At 41.1% G+C, this 18,293-nt stretch overlaps 1 protein-coding gene across 2 annotated transcripts in view; it reads left to right on the top strand.

Annotated features, from left to right (window-relative positions):
• CD99L2 (CD99 molecule like 2) overlaps positions 1 to 18,293 on the top strand; it is a 121,582-nt gene that overhangs the window by 89,314 nt on the left and 13,975 nt on the right. For both annotated transcript variants that reach the window (XM_024988205.2, NM_001083758.1), the window contains exons 3-5: positions 5,255 to 5,323; positions 5,441 to 5,536; positions 8,051 to 8,116. In XM_024988205.2, the coding sequence (XP_024843973.1) occupies positions 5,255 to 5,323; positions 5,441 to 5,536; positions 8,051 to 8,116 (231 nt within the window). The remainder of the gene's footprint in view (positions 1 to 5,254; positions 5,324 to 5,440; positions 5,537 to 8,050; positions 8,117 to 18,293) is intronic.

Raw genomic sequence — 18,293 nt, 5'->3', positions numbered from 1 at the left:
AATGTTTGCTGTGGGTTTGTCCTATATAGCTTTTATTATGTTGAGGTATGTTCCTTCTATTCCTGCTTTCCGGAAAGTTTTTATCATAAATGGATGTTGAACTTTGTCAAAGGCTTTCTCTGCATCTATTGAGATAATCATATGGATTTTGTTTTTCAGTTTGTTAATGTGGTGTATTACATTGATTTTGCAGATACTGAAGAATCCTTGCATCACTGGGATAAAGCCCACTTGGTCATAATGTAAGATCTTTTTAATGTGTGGTTGGATTCTGATTGCTAGAATTTTGTTAAGGATTTTTGCATCTATGCTCATCAGTGATATTGGCTTGTAGTTTTCTTTTTTTGTGGTATCTTTGTCAGGTTTTGGTATTAGGGTGATGGTGGCCTCATAGAATGAGTTTGGAAGTTTACCTTCCTCTGCAATTTTCTGGAAGAGTTTGAGCAGTATAGGTGTTAGCTCTTCTCTAAATTTTTGGTAGAATTCAACTGTGAAGCCGTCTGGACCTGGGCTTTTGTTTGCTGGAAGATTTCTGGTTACAGTTTCAATTTCCGTGCTTGTGATGGGTCTGTTAAGATTTTCTATTTCTTCCTGGTCCAGTTTTGGAAAGTTGTATTTTTGTAAGAATTTGTCCATTTCTTCCAAGTTGTCCATATTATTGCCATATGATTTCTGGTAGTAGTCTCTTATGATCCTTTGTATTTCTGTGTTGTCTGTTGTGATCTCTCCATTTTCATTTCTAATTTTATTGATTTGATTTTTCTCCCTTTGTTTCTTGATGAGTCTGGCTAATGGTTTGTCAATTTTATTTATCCTCTCAAAGAACCAGCTTTTGGCTTTGTTGATTTTTGCTATGGTATCTTTTGTTTCCTTTGCCTTTATTTCTGCCCTAATTTTTAAGGTTTATTTCCTCTACTAACCCTGGGGTTCTTCATTTCTTCCTTTTCTAGTTGCTTTAGCTGTAGAGTTAGTTATTTATTTGACTTTTTTCTTGTTTCTTGAAGTATGCCTGTATTGCTATGAACCTTCCCCTTAGCACTGCTTTTACAGTGTCCCGTGGGTTTTGGGTTGTTATGTTTTCATTTTCATTAGTTTCTATGCATATTTTGATTTCTTTTTTGATTTCTTCTATGATTTGTTGTTTATTCAACAGAGTGTTGTTCAGCCTCCATATGTTGGAATTTTTAATAGTTTTTCTCCTGTAATTGAGATCTAATCTTACTGCATTGTGGTCAGAAAAGATGCTTGGAATGATTTCCATTTTTTGAATTTAGCAAGGCTAGATTTATGGCCCAGGATGTGATCTATCCTGGAGAAGTTTCCATGTGTGCTTGAGAAAAAGGTGAAATTCATTGTTTTGGAGTGAAATGTCCTATAGATATCAATTAGATCTAACTGATCTGTTGTATCATTTAAAGTTTGTGTTTCCTTGCTAATTTTCTGTTTAGTTGATCTATCCATAGGTGTGAGTGGAGTATTAAGGTCTCCCACTATTATTGTATTATTGTTAATTTCCCCTTTCATACTTGTTAGCATTTGTCTTACATATTGCAGTGCTCCTATGTTGGGTGCATATATATTTACAATTGTTATATCTTCTTGGATTGATCCTTTGATCATTATGTAGTGTCCTTCTTTGTCTCTTTTCACAGCCTTTGTTTTAAAGTCTATTTTATCTGATATGAGTATTGCTACTCCTGCTTTCTTTTGGTCTCTATTTGCATGAAATATCTTTTTCCAGCCCTTCACTTTCAGTCTGTATGTGACCTTTGTTTCAAATTGGGTCTCTTGTAGACAACATATATAGGGGTCTTGTTTTTGTATCCATTCAGCCAGTCTTTGTCTTTTGGTTGGGGTATTCAACCCATTTACATTGAAGGTAATTATTGATAAGTATGATCCCGTTGCCATTTACTTTATTGTTTTGGGTTTGAGTTTATACACCCTTTTTTGTGTTTCCTGTCTAGAGAAGATCCTTTAGCATTTTTTGGAGAGCTGGTTTGGTGGTGCTGAATTCTCTCAGCTTTTGCTTGTCTGTAAAGCTTTTGATTTCTCCTTCATATTTGAATGAGATCCTTGCTGGGTACAGTAACCTGGGCTGTAAGTTATTTTCTTTCATCACTTTAAGTATGTCCTGCCATTCCCTCCTGGCCTGAAGAGTTTCTATTGAAAGATCAGCTGTTATCCTTATGGGAATCCCCTTGTGTGTAATTTGTTGTTTTTCCCTTGCTGCTTTTAATATTTGTTTTTTGTGTTTGATCTTTGTTAATTTGATTAATATGTGTCTTGGGATGTTTCACCTTGGGTTTATCCTGTTTGGGACTCTCTGGGTTTCTTGGACTTGGGTGATGATTTCCTTCCCCATTTTAGGGAAGTTTTCAACTATTATCTCCTCAAGTATTTTCTCATGGTCTTTCTTTTTGTCTTCTTCTGGGACTTCTATGATTCAAATGTTGGGGCGTTTAACATTGTCCCAGAGCTCTCTGAGATTGTCCTCATTTCTTTTAATTTGTTTTTCTTTTTTCCTCTCTGATTCATTTATTTCTACCATTCTATCTTCTACCTCCCTAATCCTATCTTCCGCCTCCATTATTCTACTGTTTGTTCCCTCCAGAGTGTTTTTGATCTCATTTATTGCCTTATTTATTATATATTGACTCTTTTTTATTTCTTCTAGGTCCTTGTTAAACCTTTCTTGCATCTTCTCAATCCTTGTCTCTAGGCTATTTATCTGTGATTCCATTTTGTTTTCAAGATTTTGGATCATTTTCACTATCATTATTTGGAATTCTTTATCAGGTAGATTCCCTATCTCTTCCTCTTTTGTTTGGTTTGGTGGGCATTTATCCTGTTCCTTTACCTGCTGGGTATTCCTCTGTCTCTTCATCTTGTTTATATTGCTGTGTTTGGGGTGGCCTTTCTGTATTCTGGCAGTTTGTGGAGTTCTCTTTATTGTAGAGTTTCCTCACTGTGGGTGGGGTTGTATGGGTGGCTTGTCAAAGTTTCCTGGTTAGGGAAGCTTGTGTCAGTGTTCGCCCAGAGCTGGATTTCTTCTCTCTGTCACTTCCAAGGCAGTTCCCTCTGTTTTAGCTTCTTCTGTTTGCTGGTCTTTTCAGTGTCTAATTTCCACCCTGCCACAAGGGCACGGTGGTGGACACTTTTTTAGGCTCACTTGTTCAGTCGTGCTGTGGGGAGGGAGGGACGCTGCAAACTATCCCACTTTAGAGTATATAAGTCATACACATATATATATATTCTTTATCCATCTACTATAAACTTATATCCTTGCCAGCATTAGTTATGTTAATTTAAAATTTTGTTTCACTAATTTGGTAGCAAAATGAAAAGTTAGTGTAGGGAGTTTGGGGGAGAATGGGTACATGTATATGTATGGCTGAGTCCCTTCGCTGTAAACCTGAAACTGTCACAACATTGTTTGTTAATTGGCTATACCTCAATACAAAATTAAAAGTTAAAAAAAAACAAAACAAAACAACACTGGCGTGTTATCACAGTGTCTCGGCCACACTGGGTTTGCCCCCACTCACGGTGTGTGTGCTTTCCCTGTCAACACTGCTTAGGCTCTAGGTTGCTCCGCCGGGAACTGTCTGAGGCCGGCCCTGGGTTGTATGCACTTCCCAGGTCTAAGCCACTCAGGTTCAGGCGCTCGGGTAGTCCTCAAAGGCACAGACTCGGTTGGGCCTGCGTTTTGTGCCCTTCCTAGGTCTGAGCAGCTCAGGTGACCAGGTGTTTGGTGAGCACAGTTGCTGCGACTTATCGCCTCCCCAGTCCCTGCTGGTCAGATTTCTAGGTGTACAACTGGCGCACCTTCTCAGGCGGATGCTGACCATCCAGAATCCCAAGAAGTCTTAGTTAGCAACAAAGCCTGGTTGCAGTTTGGTAGATAATGCCTCTCTGGGGCCTTGATTGCCCCATTCTGGCTCTGGCCTTGATTGCCCCCTTCTGGCTCTGGCTGCCTGTCTCTGGAGGGGGATGGTCTGCAGCCGGCTAGCTCTGCTCAGTCCTTTGTTCTGTGAGTGGGCCTGATGGTGTCTTAGGTTAGGGCTTTCTGCGTGGTAGCTATCCCACAGTCTGGTTTGCTAGCCCAAGTTAGTTCCCTCAGATTGCCCTTGGGGCATTCAGGCTGGTCTTTACTCTAAGCAATGCAGCCCGTGCCTCCCTGCCCAGCCCAGGCTTGCTAGTGGCGGATGCAGACGTCTGTGCTGCTTCTCTGCTGGGGGAGTTGCCATTGGGCACGTAATCTGTGGGTTTTAATTATTTATTTATTTTTCCTCCCAGTTATGTTAGCCCTCTGCAGTTCCAAGGCTCGCCATAGACTCAGCAGTGAGAGAGTTTCCTGGTGTTTGGAAACTTCTATCTTTTTTAAGACTCCCTTCCCGGGATGGAGCTCCATCCCTACCTCTTTTGTCTCTCTTTTTGTCTTTTATATTTTTCCTACCTCCTTTCGAAGACAATGGGCTGCTTTTCTGGGTGCCTGATATCCTCTGCTGGCATTCAGAAGTTGTTCTGTGGAATTTACTCAGCATTCAAAATGTTCTTTTGATGAATTTGTGGGAGAGAAAGTGATCTCCCCGTCCTATTCTTCTGCCATCTTAGGACCACCTCTAATTTTATTCTATTTTTAAACAGCATAATCTTGTTGCTTAAGGAAAGAAAGTATTGGAAAATTATGCATGTCATGTCATGTAATTGATGTGAAATGTCCACAGTTTTAAAGGAATGTGGTTGAGCTGAAAGACCTAGTATTACAGCAGTAACCACACTTATATAGAATATTTTGTTGGTGCTATAACCACTTTCAGTTTATGAGACACTCCAATACTCAACTGGGAACATAATGTCGCTTCATCCCTGGGTGATGTTATCTGTGACTGCAGTACCAGGTTAAGAGTGGTAGAAACCAAGGCTTGGAGCTCTCAGGGGTTGTGCTCAAGCTCTGGAACCCCCTAAAGCATGTGGTCATCTCCTGTAGATGTGGGCTCAAGTCCCAGCTCCACTAATCAGATTAATCAAATGTGGGATCACGTCCATCTCACCACCCATCCTCTGAAGAAAAGCGAGCAGAACTTGTTTCATCTGAACCTTGCTACATCTCTTGGTCATCCTCAGAGGCCTTGGAGGGGACTCAGGGACCAGGAGTGCTGAGCTCATGCTGTGACTTCCTGACCATGCCATGGCTGCTGTGTGTTGTTGGTAAATGTGCTCCTCTTGCTGTCTCCCTTCCCCCTTTTAGAGAGATGGGATCATGTCACCACCACAACCAGGAGACCTGGAGCGACCAGAGCTCCAGCAAAGCCTGCAGGTAACTCGGGTGTTCTGAGGAGGGTACAAAAGATGGATTCCATGGAGCTCGCTGTGGGGTGGTGTCCAAATGAGCGACCTGTGATTTAACCAACTGACTTTCTCATTTATGTTGTAGGGCCCCCTGCAGAAGATGATTTTAACTTGGCTGATGCCTTGGATGATCAAAATGATCGTGATCATGACCGCAAAAAGCCAAGTATAGGAGGAGGAGGTAAGTCCAAGTTGGCCCAGGCCAGCACCTTAGCTTCCTGGTCAGGGTGTAGCTCCTTAAGTACAATAGCCCACGGAGCTACTCCTCCTGGCCTGGCAGGCCTGGGGGTACTTCAAGGCCCAGCAGGACCTGACAGCAGTGGCTGACAAACATTTTGGTCTCAGGACTCACCAAGTTATTGAGGATCTCTATTGAGATGTGGGTCACATCTATTGATATTTATCATCTTATGTTAAACCTAAAACCAGAAAAATTAATTAAACATGAACAACAATAAACACACATGTTAACATAAATAGCACATTTTTATGAGAAATAACTATGGCAAGATAAAAAGACAACTTAGTGAGGAAAAGTGGCATCATTGTACCTTTTGCAGATTTCTATAATGTGTATTTTAGTAAAAGAGCTAGACTCTCACATTTCCTGATGGACTCATTTGTGATATGTTGTTATGTTGTGTATTTGAAGGAGATCTGGCCTCATAATAGATATGCTGTTGTAAGGGGAAGAATATTTTAATAGACTTTTCAAATCATTGATTAGTATCATTTTTTTGATAAGACACCCAAACTTGGCCACTGGTTGTTTGTTATAGGTTAAGTGCAGTAGAATATGAAACCATATCAATGAACTTCCCATACTCTATTTCATTAAATTCCACAGGGACTCTCTAGTACTTTTTAATGGAACTTTTATCCATTCATGGTTTTGTGCATTACACTTTGGTCATTTGGAAAATATTGATGTTCTGAGGTCTTTTGAGCTTCAAATAATGCCTTGTTTCATTATGCAGTGCCTGAAATTCACATTTGTTAATATCACCACCCATCTCATTAGAAAAAGTCTTTATATATTGGAAAGCTGTTAAACTCACAGTGGTAGATATAGATTTTTCAAAATTCTCTTTTTTGTTTGAAATTTTATCACTGGCAACAAATATTGCCAGTGGTGTTCTTTAAAGGGACAGCCCCATTTTATTCATTTTCAAGAAAGCATCTGCCAAATACTCAAGTCGCCATAACCATAGTTAGCACATTGTTCTTTCTTTCTAGTAAAAGTTATCTTCTATGACAGAAAGCAACTAATACAAAGCAAAATTGAAACAGTCACACATGTGCTTTTTTGAGACAACTATAGGAGAAGGCAATGGCACCCCACTCCAGTACTCTTGCCTGGAAAATCCCATGGACAGAGGAGCCTGGTAGGCTGCAATCCATGAGGTCGCTAAGAGTCAGACACGACTGAGTGACTTCACTTTCACTTTTCACTTTTATGCATTGGAGAAGGAAATGGCAACCCACTCCAGTTTTCTTGCCTGGAGAATCCCAGGGACAGGGGAGCCTGGTGAGCTGCCATCTATGGGGTCGCACAGAGTTGGACACGACTGAAGTGACTTAACAGTAGCATAGGAGAAGGCAATGGCACCCCACTCCAGTACTCTTGCCTGGAAAATCCCATGGAGAGAGGAGCCTGGTAGGCTGCAGTCCATGGGGTCGCTACGAATCGGGCACGACTGAGCGACTTCACTTTCACTTTGGTGCATTGGAGAAGGAAATGGCAACCCACTCCAGTGTTCTTGCCTGGAGAATCCCAGGGACGGGGGAGCCTGGTGGGCTGCTGTCTATGGGGTCGCACAGAGTCGGACACGACTGAAGCGACTTAGCAGCAGCATAGGACTTTGGAGTGGAACAGAAATGCTTTAAGCATGCTTCCCATTTCATCACACAGAATGTTAAAAGATGTGTACTCAATGGTTGAGCTATAATAAAATAACTTTTTTGGTTTCCTTGTATTAGTTTTCTATGTTGCATAACAGATTATCACAAATGGTTTCCTTTGGTGAGGAGTTCAGCAACACCTAAGCTGAGTTTTCTCTTCGGGGCCTCAGGCAGCCGCAGTCATAGTGTTATCTGGGTCTGGGGTCTCAGCTGAGCTTGGGTTGTCATCCAAGCTCACGTGCTTATTGGGAGAGAGCCATTATCCTTGCAGTTCTAGAATGAATGGTTGCTTGCTTCTTTAAAGCCACCAGGAGAAAAACAGAGATGAGATGGGGAGAGAAGGGAAATTGGGAAGAGGGGTAGAGGTGAGGGAGAGGAAGACAGTCTATTGCTTCTAGTGTGTGACCTCAGGAAGGGGTCAGCTGTGTTTTGAAGGACTCACTTGATTAAGTTCAAGCCCCCCAGGAAAGTCTCCCTTTTGATTAATGTGAAGTCAAACTGATCAGGTTACTGCAGAGTCCCTTCACTTCAGCATATAATATCAGCTATTATATGCATGGGGTGAAGCCATCCCATGCATGGTCCCCCCGAACTCAAAGTCAGGGGATGCTGGGGTATATACACTGTGGGGGAGAGATTCTGGGGGCCCCTTTAGAGTCTTGCCTACCGCATTCATCACAAATCCTATTCAGTGGCAATCACTTTCTGGGTATGTTAGACAACATTAAGTAACAGATTTCTAGTCACTGATAAATGTTTTTGGGAATTGAGATGTGTGTTTCATTTTCTCCAGGTTTTTCAGACAAGGATCTTGAAGACATAGTAGGGGGTGGTGACTACAAACCTGACAAGGGTAAAGGTAGGAGCATCGATTTGTCCAAATGGCTTATTCTCACTAAAGACAGGATTACACAGCAGCCAGGTTGGGAGAGTGGTTCTCAGCCAGCCTCTGGGGCTTCGCTTGGAATGATGGAGGCTGTGCAGCTGTTGTCAGTGGAGGGCGGGGGGGGGTAGTGGATTTATAAGACTATTTGGAAAAGCCACATATTTCCCCTGATGTTCCTTAAGCCATGGCACTGCACAGGATAATGTGTCCATACTAGCAGATGTCATTTGCCAGTTGGCACTAGTTATTGTACCTGAAGTCAGGGGACTTGCTGGGCACAACCTTCCCAACCTGGGGAGCCTGTCACTCTTGGGATGGGAGGAGCGAATCTCATCATGAGAAGAATTATTTTTAAGACACCCATAGCAAGTCAAATATCTTTTAAAATATCTTTTGATTCTGAAATAGTTTAAGGCTCACAAGAAATTGTAAAACTAAATAAATAAATTGTTCAGGAGAATTCCTGTGTACCCTTCACCCAGCTTCTCCTGATGTCCTAACAAAACTATAGTTACGTTGTCAAAACCAGGAAGCCGACACGGGTACATTGCTGTTATTAAGTCATATATAGACCTTACTCAGATTTCATCAGATTTTGTATATACTTGTGTGTGTGTTTGTTGTGTGTGTGTGTACACATGCACTTGTGGGTCGATGACATTTTATCACAGGTAGGTTTGAGTGACTGTAACTACAGTCAGGACACAGAACTGTATTGTCACCACAGAGAAACCACCTCCTGTCAGCCCTTCATAGTGATACCCTCCTCCAAGGCCAGATACTTTTCATTCCCCCCAAGTCATGCAAAGATTTAAACCTTTAATCTTAATATGTTGTCAAGATCTGATCCTAGTATGGAGACAGTGTTAGCCAGACTTGATGTGGCAAAATTACTTGTGGTTGTAACCTGTTCTGGTGATGTTATAACTCATCATTAGTGATGGAAATTTTTATAGTTGTAATTGTGATGGTAACATGTTGTGATGCTAAGTTGTGGCTGTAGCATTTTGTAGTGATTCCCTGTTGTGGTTGAAACTGTGGTTGTGAGTATAACAAATTCTGAGTGTAACATGTCATGAGTATATCTAGTGTCAGCCTGCTACATTCCCCATAGTTCAGGCTGTGTGCCTTTCGTGTGGGAACAGTGTTGTCTTCTGATTAAAGGATACTGTAGTCAAATCAGTCCTTCAGAACACCTTTCCAAACAGTTCCATTTTGAATAAAAAGCTCTGAAAACCTCTAAATGAAACTCACAGGTGTCAGGAGAACATGGAACATTTAAAGGGCAAACCCAGCAAATTAGCCAATTACTCCCAGTGACAAATGGTATTTCCAGATGGTGAGAAGAGAGCAGTAGCAGCGTGTGTAAGCATGCCCACAAATGAAAGTCTGAGTGAGATGTCAGGGGATTTCCTTATTAGCAAGGAAGAAGTATTAGGAAATTCTTTAATTAGGGTCATATTTGAACTTCTCTTGTAAAGAATAATCAACTGTTAGCATAAGTTATGCCCTCTGTCATTATAGGTGTCAGACAAAAGAAAATAGAGAGTCTGAGCAAAAAAAATATGAGTGTGAAACTGAAACATAGGTTATGATAAGAACATGATGAAATTCTCATACACTCTCCTCTATGCAAACATGCTAATGCCATGTATGAAGATAAAACATTATATTTAAATAAATGTTGATCTTCAATATAAAACAATCCTAAGTAGTGAATTTTCTAACCTTGAGTTTTAGCACTTAGACTCAACCATAATTTTGGAGTGTATTTCTGAAGTAGTATGTTACCTGTTATATATTTTTTCTCAAGAAAACATTTCTAATGGCCCTGTGGGGAAAACACAGACAATCTCTCATCAACAGGTCCCATCAGCCCTGGTGCCATCAGCCTCCTCCTAGTATTTTCACTGACTGCATCTCCTCATTGTCCCCTCTGTGGTCTGTTCCTCAGTGTATGCAAGCCTGTACTCCCATTTCCCCAGAGCTGCTCTTTCATCTCCGGTGACTTCTTGGTGGTAACAGCCCTCTGCCCCACGTGACCTCTGCAGCATACTTTGCTGACCACCTTCTTCTCCACATTCTTTATTTCTGGGTCCTTCCTGGCACTCTCCCACTTTCTTGGTCTCATTCACTTCTTCCTGAATACTGCTGCCTGCTGGGTCCGTTTCCTTGGGCTTCCAGTTTGGTATGTCATTCTCTTCCCACTGAGGAAGAGAATTAGAAACCAAGATCTGGATGTTCAGTATATTCTTTAGTGGGATGTTGCTACTTCTAAACCCTTAAACTGGGCAGACCTACGAAATAGGAAGTATATGGATGTATTTTAAACCATATACACGTATGTATCTATAATTATTTCTGTATTTATTCATCAGCATCTATATTAACCTAAACATGAATTCATACTTAAGCCTTTTGGCAGTAGATCACAGTTGGAGACATAGTATTCTTTCCTTATTGATCTTTAACTTCTGTCTCTGACCATGAGAAACCTACCATCCATCAACTATTTGCTTACTTGCTCAGTTCTGATACTATACATGTATATAGCACAACCAGAATTGTTCATCCTTACTCCTTGAGAAACAACTTTACCAATTACAGTCCAGTGTTTGTTTTTCTTCTTTTGGCTTTACCTCATAGTGTCTGTCAAAATACCATTTGTTAAAAGTTGCTCACATAACTCCTTTATTACACCTCCATTCAGTGCAGTTTTTACACACATTTATAATGTAGATACATTCATTTGTCACAGTCTACATTCCGTCCTGGCATCTCCCACTAACCTGGTTGATATTTTGCTTTGTTCTTTTGCTTGTATACATCATTAAAGGTTATTCTTTGTGATATGTATTCATATGGATTTTTACAAATGCATATAGTCATATGTCTACCACCCAAGTAGCATACAGAACAGTTCTATCACCATAAAAATTCTCCTATACACCCCTTTGGTACTCAGCCTCTGTCTTTCCTCAACTGTAATCCATTCTCTCTTAGCACAACCACAAATCTGTTTATCATCTCAAGAGCTTTGCCTTTTTCTAGAATGTCATATAACTGGAATCATACAGTATATAACCTTTACAGACTGGCTTATTTCACTTAGCAATGTGCATTGAAGGTCCTTTATGTTTTTTCATGGGTTGATATCTCATTTTTTATAATAATATTTCATTGTCTAGATGTACCGCAGTTTGCTCATTCACCTGTTGAAGGACATCTTGGTTGCATTTAGTTTTTGGTGACTATAAATAAAGCTACTGTAAATATTTATATACAGGTTTTTGTGCAGACATAAGTTTTCAGTCCACTTAGGTAAATACCTAGGTATATAATTGCTTGGTCACATGGTAAATCTAGCCTTACAACAAACTTCCCTGTCTTAGTTGCTCAGTCATATCTGACTCTTTGTGACCCCATGGACTATAGCCTGCCTGATTCCTCTGTCCACAGGGATTTTCCAGGCAAGAATACTGGAGTGGGTTGCCATGCCCTCCTTCATTGGATCTTCCCAACCCTGGGATCAAACCCAGGTCTCCCTCATTGCAGGAGGATTATTTACCATCTGAGACACCAGGCTGTCTTCTAAAGTGACTATACCACATATACCCAGAGAAAACCATAACTCAAAAACACATATTCACCCCAATGTTTGTTGCAGCACTGTTTACCATAGCCAAGAAATGGAAGCAGCCTAAATGTCCATCAACAAATGAGTGGATAAAGATATGGTGTGCATGCATGCAGGCTAAGTCACTTCAGTTGTGTACAACTGCAATCCTATGGACTGTAGTCTGCCAGGCTCCTCTGTCCATGGGGATTTTCCAGGCAAGATTATTGGAGTGGGTTGCCATGCCCTCCTCCAAGGGATCATCCCAACCCAGGGATCGAACCTATGTCTCTTATGTCTCTTGCACTGGCAAGTGGATTCTTTACCATTAGTGCCACCTGGGAAGTCCCAAAGATGTGGTACACATATACAATTGAAAGCCATTAAGCCATAAGATTCTGAAAGAGATGGGAATACCAGACCACCTGACCTGCCTCTTGAGAAACCTATATGCAGGTCAGGAAGCAACAGTTCGAACTGGACATGGAACAACAGACTGGTTCCAATTAGGAAAAGGAGTACGTCAAGGCTGTATACTGTCACCTACTTATTTAACTTCTATGCAGAGTACATCATGAGAAACGCTGGGCTGGAAGGAGCACAAACTGAATCAAGATTGCGGGGAGAAGTATCAATAATCTCAGATATGCAGATGACACCACCCTTATGGCAGAAACTGAAGAGGAACTCAAAAGCCTCTTGACGAATGTGAAAGAGGAGAGTGACAAAGTTGGCTTAAAGCTCAACATTCAGAAAACGAAGATCATGGCATCTAGTCCCATCACTTCATGGGAAATAGATGAGGAAACAGTGGAAACAGTGTCAGACTTTATTTTCTGGGGCTCCAAAATCACTGCAGATGGTGACTGCAGCCATGAAATTAAAAGACGCTTACTCCTTGGAAGGAAAGTTATGACCAACCTAGATATCATATTCAAAAGCAGAGACATTACTTTGCCAACAAAGGTCCATCTAGTCAAGGCTATGGTTTTTCCAGTGGTCATCTATCGATGTGAGAGTTGGACTGTGAAGAAAGCTGAGCACCAAAGAATTGATGCTTTTGAACTGTAGTGTTGGAGAAGACTCGAGAGTCCCTTGGACTGCAAGGAGTTCCAACCAGTCCATTCTAAAGGAGATCATTCCTGGGTGTTCATTGGAAGGACTGATGCTGAAGCTGAAACTCCAATACCTTGGCCACCTCATGCGAAGAGTTGACTCATTGGAAAAGATTCTGATGCTGGGAGGGATTTGGGGCAGGAGGAGAAGGGGACGACAGGATGAGATGGCTGGATGGCATCACTGACTCAACGGATACGAGTTGGGTGAACTCCGGGAGTTGATGATGGACAGGGAGGCCTGGCGTGCTGCAATTCATGGGGTTGCAAAAAGTCAGACACAACTGAAGGACTGAACTGAACTGAAGCCATAAAAAAGCCATAAAAAGCACAGACATCACTTTGCCAACAAAGGTTTATATAGTCACAGCTATGCATTTTACGGTGGTCATGTACAGATGTTAGAGTTGGACCATAAAGAAGGCTGAGCACCAAAGAATTGATGCTTTCAAATTATTGTGCTGGAGAAGACTCTTGAGATCAGACCAATCAATCCCAATGGAAATCAATCCTGAATATTCATTGGAAAGACCGATGCTTAAGCTCCAATACTTTGGCAACTTGATGTGAAGAGCTGACTCATTGGAAAAGACCCTGCTGATGCTTTCCTTCATCTGGAAAAGATTGAGGGCAGCAGAAGAAGGTGGCAGAAGATGAGACAGTTAGATTGTATGAGTGACTCGATGCACATGAGTTTGAGCAAACTCAGGGAGACAGTGGAGAACAAGAAAGCCTGGCATGCTGTAGTCCCGGGAGTCACAAAGAGTCAAATACAATTTAGTGACTAAACAACAACAGCCATAAAAGGGAACAAAATTGGGTCATTTGTAGAGACATGGATGGACCTAGAGACTTACACAGAGTAAAGTAAGTCAGAAAGAGAAACACATTGTATATTAATGCATATATGTGGAATGTATAGAAATGGTATAGATGATCCTACTTGCAAAACAGAGATAGAGACATAGAGGAAAATGTATGGATACCAAGAGGGGAAAGGGGGGTGATGGGATGAATTGTCCATAGTAAGAGTAAATTGCAGTCTGAAATATGTTGTACCAGGGATTTTCTAGTACAGCAGAAGGCAACTCTAGACTCTTTGGTATGTAGTTGTGATGTAAAATTGTGAACTCAGAAGGCAAGTGAGGATGCAAAACATGCTGTCCATGAAAATGAAGATCCTATCAGTGACCTGTGAAATAGCCTGTTTGAACTGTTCCTCCAGTTGTAGGCAAGTAGAGGTGGATGGATTTGCATGAGGCTTGTGTGTTTTCAAACATCTTTAAAAAAATCATAACAGTATTCTTCACAGAGCTAGAACAAATAATTTCACAATTTGTATGGAAATACAAAAAACCTCGAATAGCCAAAGCGATCTTGAGAAAGAAGAATGGAACTGGAGGAATCAACCTACCTGACTTCAGGCTCTACTACAAAGCCAAAGTCATCAAGACTGTATGGTACTGGCACAAAGACAGAAATACAGATCAATGGAACAAAATAGAAAGCCCAGAGATAAATCCACGCACATATGGACACCTTATCTTTGACAAAGGAGGCAAGAATATACAATGGATTAAAGACAATCTCTTTAACAAGTGGTGCTGGGAAATCTGGTCAACCACTTGTAAAAGAATGAAACTAGATCACTTTCTAACACCATATACAAAAATAAACTCAAAATGGATTAAAGATCTCAACATAAGACCAGAAACTATAAAACTCCTAGAGGAGAACATAGGCAAAACACTCTCTGACATACATCACAGCAGGATCCTCTATGACCCACCTCCCAGAATATTGGAAATAAAAGCAAAAATAAACAAATGGGACCTAATTAAACTTAAAAGCTTCTGCACATCAAAGGAAACTATCAGCAAGGTGAAAAGACAGCCTTCAGAATGGGAGAAAATAATAGCAAATGAAGCAACCGACAAACAACTAATCTCAAAAATATACAAGCAACTCCTACAGCTCAACTCCAGAAAAATAAATGACCCAATCAAAAAATGGGCCAAAGATCTAAATAGACATTTCTCCAAAGAAGACATACAGATGGCTAACAAACACATGAAAAGATGCTCAACATCACTCATTATCAGAGAAATGCAAATCAAAACCACTATGAGGTACCATTTCACACCAGTCAGAATGGCTGCGATCCAAAAGTCTACAAATAATAAATGCTGGAGAGGGTGTGGAGAAAAGGGAACCCTCTTACACTGTTGGTGGGAATGCAAACTAGTACAGCCACTATGGAGAACAGTGTGGAGATTCCTTAAAAACCTGGAAATAGAACTGCCTTATGATCCAGCAATCCCACTGCTGGGCATACACACTGAGGAAACCAGAAGGGTAAGAGACACGTGTACCCCAATGTTCATCGCAGTACTGTTTATAATAGCCAGGACATGGAAGCAACCTAGATGTCCATCAGCAGATGAATGGATAAGAAAGCTGTGGTACATATACACAATGGAGTATTACTCAGCCATTAAAAAGAATACATTTGAATCAGTTCTAATGAGGTGGATGAAACTGGAGCCTATTATACAGAGTGAAGTAAGCCAGAAGGAAAAACACCAATACAGTATACTAACGCATATATATGGAATTTAGAAAGATGGTAGCAATAACCCTGTGTACGAGACAGCAAAAGAGACACTGATGTATAGAACAGTCTTATGGACTCTGTGGGAGAGGGAGAGGGTGGGAAGATTTGGGGTAATGGCATTGAAACATGTAAAATATCATGTATGAAACGAGATGCCAGTCCAGGTTCAATGCACGATACTGGATGCTTGGGGCTGGTGCACTGGGACGACCCAGAGGGATGGTATGGGGAGGGAGGAGGGAGGAGGGTTCAGGATGGGGAACACATGTATACCTGTAAATTAAAGAAAGATTAAAAAAAAAAAAAAGGACAAGGAGGAGGATAACTAAAGAAGAGTTTTTCTCTTGTCACATGAGATGTAGCTCACTCTTTAAAAAAAAAAATAAATAAATAAAATAAATAAATTTAAATTAAAAAAGAACAAAACAAAACAAAAAAAATACTTATTTCCCCATCAATGGAGAATCACTAGTAATACTTAGGGGTATATGGTCACAGTACTTTCTTTTTTTTAATAAATTAATTAATTTATTTATTTTTGGCTGTGCTGGGTCTTCATTGCTGCTTTCAGCCTTTCTCTAGTTGCGGCCAGCAGGGGCTACTCTGTAGTCGTGGTGTGCAGGCTTCTCACTGCAGGGGCTTCTCTTGTGGTGCACAGGCTTCAGTAGTTGCAGTGCACAGGCTTAGTTGCCACATGGCATGTGGAATCTTCCCAGACCAGGGGTTGAACCCGTGTCCTGCGAATTGATAGGTGGATTCTTAACCACTGGCCCACTAGGGAAGTCCACAGGACTTTTTCCATGCATAAAGTATACATTTGTAAATGTTTAGTTTTTAAAAATGATATCAGTTCAGTTCAGTTGCTCAGTCATGTCCGACTCTTTGCGACCCCATGAATCGCAGCACACCAGGCCTCCCTGTCCATCGCCAACTCCTGCAGTTCACTCAAACTCATGTCCATCAAGTTGGTGATGCCATCCAACCATCTCATCCTCTGTCATCCCCTTCTCCTCCTGCCCCCAATCCCTCCCAGCATCAGAGTCTTTTCCAATGAGTCAACTCTTCGCATGAGGTGGCCAAGGTATTGGAGTTTCAGCTTCAGCATCAGTCCTTCCAATGAACACCCAGAACTGATCTCCTTTAGGATGGACTGGTTGGATCTCCTTGCAGTCCAAGGGACTCTCAAGAGTCTTCTCCAACACCACAGTTCAAAAGCATCAATGCTTCAGCGCTCAGCCTTCTTCACAGTCCAACTCTCACATCCATACATGACCACAGGAAAAACCATAGCCTTGACTAGATGGACCTTTGTTGGCAAAGTAATGTCTCTTCTTTTGAATATGATATCTAGGTTGGTCATAACTTTCCTTCCAAGGAGTAAGTGTCTTTTAATTTCATGGCTGCAATCACCATCTGCAGTGATTTTGGAGCCCCCCAAAATAAAGTCTGACACTGTTTCCCCATCTATTTCCCATGAAGTGATGGGACCAGATGCCATGATCTTAGTTTTCTGAATGTTGAGCTTTAAGCCAACTTTTTCACTCTCCTCTTTCACTTTCATCAAGAGGCTTTTTGGTTCCTCTTCAGTTTCTGCCATAAGGGTGGTGTCATCTGCATATCTGAGGTTATTGATATTTTTCCCAGCAATCTTGATTCAGCTTGTCCTTCTTCCAGCCCAGCATTTCTCATGATGTACTCTGCATAGAAGTTAAACAAGCAGGGTGACAATATACAGCCTTGACGTACTCCTTTCCCTATTTGGAACCAGCCTGTTGTTCCATGTCCAGTTCGAACTGTTGCTTCCTGACCTGCATATAGGTTTCTCAAGAGGCAGGTCAGATGGTCTGCTATTCCCATCTTTCAGAATTTTCAACAGTTTATTGTGATCTACACAGTCAAAGGCTTTGGCATAGTCAATAAAGCAGAAATAGATGTTTTTCTGGAACTCTCTTGCTTTTTCGATGATCCAGTGGATGTTGGCAATTTGATCTCTGGTTCCTCTGCCTTTTCTAAAACCAGCTTGAACATCTGGAAGTTCACGGTTCATGTATTGCTGAAGCCTGGCTTGGAGAATTTTGAGCATTACTTTACTAGTGTGTATTAACCTTTTTAAAACCAGCTTTTTTTAAAAAATTCAGTAATACCCTGAATATGTTTTTCTGTCATTAAGGGGTCCTGTAAAATATCATGTCAACCACTGCATAATCTGTTTTGCTGTCACTTTTTTTAATGAGGACCTATATTTGTGCAGAAGGGGTTTTTCCTGCAGCTTTTTACTAGTATACACAGTGATGTGATGAACATCCTCATCACCAAAAGCACACAACCATAATTGTGTGTCAGATAAATTTCCTAGAACTTGAACTGCTGGGTCACAGAAGGTGTAAATTTTTAAACATGCAACTCTTTGAGTGTACTGCAAAATGGTTTTCCATGACAATTATACCAGCTGCCATTTCCACCACTAGGAAGTAAACAGTTTCCTGTTTGCTCATATACTCACCTTTATTGGATATGTTAATTTTGTCATCTTTGCAGATTAGTGAAGTGAAATAGCTGAGTCATATCTGACTCTTTGCAACCCCATGGACTGTAGCCTACCAGGCTCTTCCATCCATGAGATTTTCCAGGCAAGAATACTGGAGTGTGTTGACATTTCCTTCTCCAGGAGATCTTCCTGACCTAGGGATTGAACCCTGATCTCCCGCATTGTAGGCAGACACTTTATGGTCTGAGCCACCAGGGAAGTCCTGTACAAAATTTTGTCCTGTTTAAATTTTCCATTTATTTGAATCCAAGACATGA

The sequence above is a fragment of the Bos taurus genome, chromosome X (assembly GCF_002263795.3).
Source record: "Bos taurus isolate L1 Dominette 01449 registration number 42190680 breed Hereford chromosome X, ARS-UCD2.0, whole genome shotgun sequence".
In the NCBI taxonomy this organism is placed as follows: domain Eukaryota; kingdom Metazoa; phylum Chordata; class Mammalia; order Artiodactyla; family Bovidae; genus Bos; species Bos taurus.
Note: the sequence above shows the minus strand (reverse complement) of the source record. Positions and strands in the feature narration are given on the sequence as shown.